Below are 7,500 nucleotides of genomic sequence, written 5' to 3'. Positions count from 1 at the left end.
GATTGTCTGTGCTCCGTCGTTGCCCGGTAGCCCTCCACTGACACCCTCGCCGAAACGTCGCTCCAATAGTCCGCGTGGCGCTGGTCCGTTGGCATCGAGTGCAGCGATGGCAGCTGCAGCGGTAGCTAATCAGCAAACGGCAGCATCAGCAGCCCTTGCTGGACCAGGCGCTGGCCAGGCTGGTGGTCTAGGAGGAGGAGGACTATCGATCTCACCATTGACGCTCCAGCAGCAGCTGATGCGGCCACTACTACCAGCCGATATCGCGCTGCGCCTCTCGGCCGTCGGTGATCCGGGTGTTAATCTGAATCTGAATCTTCTGCCCAGCGCACATCCACTGCTGACGAAGCAGGGCGTTGAGTTGGCTCTGCGACTATCCTCCGGTACACCGAACGCCACAAACACGATCGATAAAGGATCTCTGCAACCACAGATGTCTCCACTGCTGAACAGTATCTCCCCAACCGGAGCTGGCGCTACTGCTGCAGGTGGTGGAGCAAGTGTTGGAGCGTCCGTATTGGGCTCTCCGGCACCGCAGATCTTCGTCAAGCAGGGTGACTCCAAGTGCAAGGAATGTAACATCGTCTTCTGCAAATACGAAAACTATCTTGCGCACAAGAAACACTACTGCTCCGCCCGGAATCAGGATCAGGATGGTGGTGAGGGTGCGGCCAAGGTTAGTCCACCGATTTCACCACAAGCTGGTGGGCACGGCGGGGCCACTGGTGTCAGTCCAGCGTCGGCAGCGGTCGCAGCAGGAGGTCCGGGATCGAGAGTACCGGGTGGTGTTAGCAACCAACCTCCGTATCATCAGCTGATTTGTGCCGCCTGTGGCATCAAGTTCACCTCGCTCGACAACCTTACCGCCCATCAGATGTACTACTGTCCGAAGCGGATCGACATCAATCTGCCTGTGGTAAGTCAAGAGGACGCGCATAAAAGCACAGAGACTGAATTACTAACTCCTGGATTGTTTCCACAGAGTGCTGCATCTGCAACGATTGCTCCGGCACCGGCACCACACAAGGAACGGTGTTCTAAATGTAAAAGTATGCACGAACCCGGCCAACCATGCACGGTTGCTGGACACGGAGCGTACAAATGTCCCCTGTGCGAGGTGATCAGTCCCAATTCAACCGAAGCCAGGCGCCATATGGATACACACGGTGGTGTGAAAGCGTTCCGATGTACCATCTGCCGGTACAAGGGCAATACACTACGGTAAGTCCGTGCAACTGTCTGCTCATCGAGATACAGGACTAATCGAGATCATTCTTCTTTCCAGTGGTATGCGAACACACATTCGGATGCATTTTGATAAGAAAACGAACGAGTTCAATGAGGAAAACTACATCACCTGTATCCTGGAGGAGGACGGTATCGAGATTCCACCGGCCGGTGGTCAGAATGCTGCAGCAGTGACAGCAGCGGCCGCTGCGCTTGCCTCAACAAACCACACGTTTCTCGCTCAGGAGGCGGGTGCCGCTGTCGGTGTAGCAGCAGATGGTTCAAGAACTTCACCACCATCGGCTGGAAATGGTGGCCCAGCAGTTAGGCATCACTGTGAGCTGTGCTCATACTCCACGAGCGATCGAGGCCACATGGTGAGTGTGAAAATCGAGGAAGATAATCAGAACCGCTCTAATTTGGTTTCAAATTGTTTATTTACAGGCCAAACATATCAAACAAGCTCACGGAGGAGCGCGACGCTCACTGGGAGTGAATGCTAACGATGGGGCTCTGGTGTACAATGGAATGGTAGAGGTAAGACCACCAATCTCCAGCACTCCTGGGCCGGTTACGGGCAATAGGTAGGTAGACCAAACGATACAAGTTCGCTAGGACAAGACACCGGGGCCAGATGTTCATTCAATCCGTCGTGTCTTTCCACTTTGCAGTCACATCAAAACGGAACCAGTCGATGATCATGAGACAGCAGCCAGTTCTGCTGTGGACGATCAGGATACGGTCGATATCAACGTCGATGTCATCATGGAGGAACCGAGGGTGCCGACCATCAAAACCGAAACCATGGATCCGCACATGCCGCTACTCAACTCCCCGCTAGCCTCCCCAGCACCGCCATCGCCTGCTTCTCTGAATCTGAAAACGAAATCTCAAAACCAAACCGAACCGATGGAACCACCGATGTCGTCGCCACCGGGTAGAACGACGATCGCAAAGACTCCTTCACCACCGTCGGTGGACCTCCAGCAGCAGCAACCGCCCATGCTGCCGGGCCCAAAGTACTGCGACACTTGTGACATCACCTTCAACTATACCAAAACCTTTATCGCACACAAGAACTTTTACTGTAAGGCACTCACTAGCGGTGCCACTGGGGCCGGTGCTGGTCCCGGAGGGATGATTGCTAGCGGTGGTGGTGGAGCTACAGTGAGCGGTGCTGCCATTCGTCGGAGTGCATCCGCTTCACCGAATCGTGCTGCGACTGCTGGTGGTGCTACGAGTCCGGTCGTCACGGTAGCCGTTAACCGGGCAACGGAAACCTCCGTTTAGAAAGGAAAAGGCGCCAAGAGGCATCGATCGATCTAACGTATACGTTTACTTTAATCTCGCGAAAGGCTCGCTGCTTCGAGAACTAGACACTGTACAGGTACACGCGTGTACTCCGTAATTAGCGTAAGGACGGGCCTCCTCCTCCGTAGAGTGTGCGGCCGCGCTTTTTGTTCTGTTAAACTGAGTTTACCAAAGTGTTTATCGTTTGTAGACAACCAACCACTAGGTTATAGGGCTGCGCAGATCACCGAGAGAAGCGAGGAAAACCGCGATAATGATATGTGTATGTAGGTTTAAGAACTCCTTTCTTCGAGGTAGTGTTAATGTGTAACTACCGCCGCTGTGTGCTGTACTACTTGGCTTAGGTAACGTTCTCAACGTGATTTTATGTTAGTTAAGGAAGCCTGGCTAGTGTAAAGGAGCTGTAGATGATCCAGATTCGTACCAGAGCTGCTGTTTGCATTTAGTATCTGGCGGGAATGAATGGAGTGATCCATATTTTAGTTGCAATATCCTTAGACTTACACATTCTATACATTCCTAGATGTATCCGATAGGGAATCGAAGAAGAAGAAGCATCCTTATTAACGAATAGCACACATACACCCTTTGGAAGCAGATGTGATTACCACTGTAGAGTGTAGAGGCCGGGAAGGACGAAGCATTCTGTGTGTGCTTGTGTGGTGATGCGCGTGTGTCTCATCTTCCATGATACAATATCAACATTAAACATAATCGTGTCGTCGTAGTAGTTGTATGTTGTAGTAGTGCCCGTAGTAGTTATAAACTGTATAAGCTCGAATTTAAATCCTTAACTGTTCCGCCGCCGACACATTCTTTTAATAATCAATGTGAACTAGCGCATACGCTCACACACCGATAGGCGAGACGGTATCACGAAGTCAATCTATCTATAATCAAATCGGAATTGAGATTCTCAAAGGCAAAACTATCCTCAACCGCCCCGGGCCATACTAGACACTTAGCAGCTACGGCAGCAACAGCAACAGAAGCTTGTTTCACAGTTTCAAAAGGGGGGTATCGCAGATGAAACATTAACCATCAGGCAACTGGAACCTATCATTATATGACTACTTCTTCTCCAATAGATTTCTCCTACCCAAACTAGTTGTATGTTAATCGCGCCAAGACGGTGCGGCGGTATCTCCCCTAGAGCAAGAAACCAATCTGCATCGGAGAACTTGAAAAGAAAAAGCCCACAAGGATATCTAAAATGAAAATGACAATAAATTATTTATTGATTTCTGGAATAAGATTGAATGGCTAGGATGGCTTTACCGGAATCGTGGTACGTTCGAGAAAGCTGAGGCAATAGCTTCAAGTAAATCAACAGCCCTGCTCGGCTTGGGAAGGAATCTGTCCATTTGTAAGCATTGCAGATGGACAGAAATATTAAGAGAAGCGAACACAGATTGAGAGAATGACACGGGGATGGAACAATAGGGGGAATACTTTGCAGCACGGTAATGCTTCGCTGGAAGTGGAATGAAAATCGAAGGAAGAATTCATATGAAGCTAATCCAATGACACACCCTGTAACCACTAGCCAGATGAGTTAAAAATAGCGCAACGCAAGCCACTAAATGGAAAGGAACCACTTTCTCGGAGATCGAATTAAATCCACGTGGAAACTATACTATTGAATTCAATTCAAGAAAATAAAAGAAATGGAAATGAAACGAAACCATCTAAGGAGCAACCACCTTTTTTTACATCCGAATTGCACGGTTTGAGTAGATTGCGTCCACGGTTTTCTCTCAATTAGGCACTTCCAAATCATGCTCTTTGTGCCACGCTTCTTCACTTTCTTTACAGGAATTTATTCTCTCCTGCTGTCAACAGCGTTCTCGCTACATTCGCTATGTCTAAAAAGGTGCCAAGCATTTCAAAAGTTACGCGATGTGCCTCCATCGTTGACGCCTCCATCTTTGGCGCCTCCATCTTTGGCGCCTCCATCTTTGGCGCCTCCATCGTTGGCGCCTCCATCGTGTGGGCACAAATGCAAACAAATTTATATAATAATAATAATTGTTGTATTTCTGTGATGTGAAATGTATTCTGTATACTGAAAACTCACTCCGGACGTCCGTGTCCGTCGGTGGTTTGCTGGCTAAAGAGACCGATCGTTGGCCCGCCGGGACGATCACTTATCCGCGCTCTCTCGATTGCATTCTTCGCTCTCTCGCTCAGCGTCCAACGAGACGCTGGCTGCGTGCGCATAACAACGCAATAATAATAAATTATAAAAGAATTTAGAGAAAATGTACGAAATCGCGTGAGTTTTGCAGTCAGAACAGTAGTCGCGATACTGACTGGCAAGGAGCGTAGCGATTGAATTTGTGGCAGCCTTGGCCACAACGTTCTATTGCGTTTCTCAGGAGTCTCAGCATACCTTGCGCGTTGTCTAGCATCGCGCCTTACACATCATAGCAAGCTGGGAATCTCTCTTCCCTTTTCGATCGCAGCTTTCGGACGAGCTACATACGTACGCTGCAAGGGCCGAGTGTGCACACCGCGGTGCAATTAGCTCTGTGCAATAAACATCAACATACACTCGTAGTCACTTCTAAACCTTTTCCTAATCATGAAATTAAAAGAGGAACCTCCGTTCCTAAAAATGGATTAACTCAGCATCGACAAGTCAGGTCACTATCACTCGCTGTTGCTTTTGCTACTGCTTACTGAATTGGCATCGTAAATTACGTCAATTAGTGTTAATTTTAAACCACGTTAAATGATGCATTTCCCCAGATTAGTGCTTGTGCTAGTTGCGGAGACATTTCCGCATCAGTTATTCATTCATTTCCATGCACATCCACGTACACCAAAGTCTGCGGTTGTTCGAACATAAATTACTAGAGTGTCGCTTCTAATATCCAATGTAAGAAGCAATTTTACAAAAGTGTGCATGACCCTCAGTCGTATGTGCAAAGGACGGTAGCCATTGCTAGCTATCGGATATTGCACTCCGAAAGGGACATGAGTCTTGCTGTACCTTGGCTTTACCGAGATCGCGTGAATACGGTACCATCCACGAATCCGAACAATAGCCAAGGCGTACGCCCAGGGCCCAGTTAAGATGGGCCGGTGCAACAGGTTGCCGACCTCGCATAACATTCCTGACCTTCGACAACAACCGTACAGAGAGGGGAACATTTTCCTTTCCAGTGAAACCTTTAGGGGGGAGCAGCAGGAAATGCGCAGGCGCTTTGGAGAAGGGGAAATGCGTGGCCTATTACGTCAGTATTTGTATGCAACGTTTTTATCCTTCTGGAATTGAATTCGAACCAATGCGCTAGAACACTCTTTCCGTTTTTTTCCATTCTATTGTGTGTTTCTCTCCGACATGGAAGCTTGCAATTCGTGTGTCCTTTTTACTCCTTACGTGGAAATGGAAATGTTACGAAAATCAAGCAACGCGCTACCGGATGCCCAAAACGGTGCCAAACACTAAAAGAGCAATTGAATCGCGTTTTCATCGAGTATCACTTTTCCGTCAGGCAAACGACCATGCAACTTACTCAAGGCATCAATCAAGTGCCGTACTGCGAATTAATGAAAATGTCCTGATAACACGTTTATATAGAGGAGTTTCGTCATTATAAACCAGTAAAAATATCTAATTTAATCGCCGGTCAAGTAAAATAAAAAATAAATCATATTTTGGTGCAAATCAGCTCTTGAATTGAGAAGAAATAAACGAATAGCAAAAAAGAATGTTGTCGTTTGATTTGTCTTGGTATATAGTACGAGACAGATTTTGCACAAACCTCAGCCCGTGTGGAATTTGACTTTTCTATGCCTTGCTGTTGACCAACCCAAATCATCGAAGGATATGAATTGAACACTTAGGAAGCAAGGGGATATACAACATCATCGTATTTAAAAGGAATGGCGGGAAAAGCACGCCCAGACTCTTGAAAAACTCTGTAAGCGCGGGGTTCGAACCACCGCCGCCCGATCATGAATACAGAGCGTTACCGAATGAACTAGCCGAATGGCAACAGCTTCCAACGAACACCATATGTTTGGTTCATGGCTCAGCACATACATTTCGATGTCTATTTTTAGAATGAAAATCATTAAACATAGACGTAGGGTTAAACTAGATGCATACGTGTGTTGGGGGGAAAAAGATTGTTCCCACCTTCGGAATCGTATGTTGAACGGGATTTTCTCAACTACGAATGGATTGTTGTGGAAAGCTCGATGCTCTGCCTTGGACGCTGCACCTCTCATGCGCAAGGAGACCGCATGAGAAGGAAATGTCAAGGACTAAAGAAAGAAATAAATCAACGAGGGGGAGTGACACAGATGGATTTGAACCCTCGCCGCGTGAGTCGTCAAGCAAGATGTTAACCGTGGTTCTAGAAACCACGATTCATTTCCGGGCGACAAACTGCAAGCGAGTTCGAACAAATTAGAGGTATGAACCACATCTTAGGGAATGATTACTTTTATTTATTTGAAACACTTCGATGAGCAAACCATGAGACTCTCATTTACGATTAATCATACAAATCAAAGTTCTCTTCCGAGCTGGAGCTGCTGCTTTCATCATCGCGTCCTTCAAGTTCCCGTAGTATGCGCGCCTTGTAGCGGGCGTAGGCCGTCCCGTACCGTTTCACGTCGTCTCGGTTTACGTCCCCGATGTCGCTCAGCGAGTCCTCCTCTTCGTCCGTATAGAGTACGCCATCGGTGGGCGGATAGACGAATGCATCCTCTCCATCGTCCGACGATAGACTACGGTCACCATCTGCGGAGCAGCAGTACACGAATTAGGAATTAGGGGCCCGATTATCACGTTTGACCATTTACTACCTACCCAAATCAATTTCCTCCACCGCACGGCGCATATCTTCCTCACCGATGCTGCGAACATCGTCCTCCTCGTCCGGGTACTCGTTGCGCCAATTGTCCTCAGCGTTCGAGTCTTCGGAATCGCTATCGCTGGAATCGTCG

The 7,500-nt window shown here is 48.1% G+C and overlaps 2 protein-coding genes across 2 annotated transcripts in view; one reads left to right on the top strand and one right to left on the bottom strand.

Annotated features, from left to right (window-relative positions):
- Window positions 1-4,205, top strand: part of LOC126570064 (zinc finger protein ush) — a 55,884-nt gene extending 51,679 nt beyond the window's left edge. The window contains exons 5-9 of the mRNA XM_050227527.1: window positions 1-916; window positions 983-1,221; window positions 1,286-1,604; window positions 1,672-1,811; window positions 1,899-4,205. The exon at window positions 1-916 is cut by the window's left edge and continues 198 nt beyond it. Of these exons, the coding sequence (XP_050083484.1) occupies window positions 1-916; window positions 983-1,221; window positions 1,286-1,604; window positions 1,672-1,811; window positions 1,899-2,517 (2,233 nt within the window). The 3' untranslated portion in view covers window positions 2,518-4,205. The remainder of the gene's footprint in view (window positions 917-982; window positions 1,222-1,285; window positions 1,605-1,671; window positions 1,812-1,898) is intronic.
- A 2,787-nt stretch (window positions 4,206-6,992) lies between these two features.
- The window catches only part of LOC126569909 (probable RNA polymerase II nuclear localization protein SLC7A6OS), a 2,071-nt gene continuing 1,563 nt past the window's right edge, over window positions 6,993-7,500 (bottom strand). Inside the window, exons 4-5 of the mRNA XM_050227310.1 lie at window positions 7,364-7,500; window positions 6,993-7,294 (exon numbers count right to left, since the gene is read on the bottom strand). The exon at window positions 7,364-7,500 is cut by the window's right edge and continues 54 nt beyond it. Coding sequence (XP_050083267.1) covers window positions 7,047-7,294; window positions 7,364-7,500 — 385 coding nt within the window. The 3' untranslated portion in view covers window positions 6,993-7,046. The remainder of the gene's footprint in view (window positions 7,295-7,363) is intronic.

Source organism: Anopheles aquasalis, chromosome 2, assembly GCF_943734665.1.
Source record: "Anopheles aquasalis chromosome 2, idAnoAquaMG_Q_19, whole genome shotgun sequence".
Taxonomy (NCBI): domain Eukaryota; kingdom Metazoa; phylum Arthropoda; class Insecta; order Diptera; family Culicidae; genus Anopheles; species Anopheles aquasalis.
This window is presented reverse-complemented; position numbering and strand designations above follow the sequence as displayed.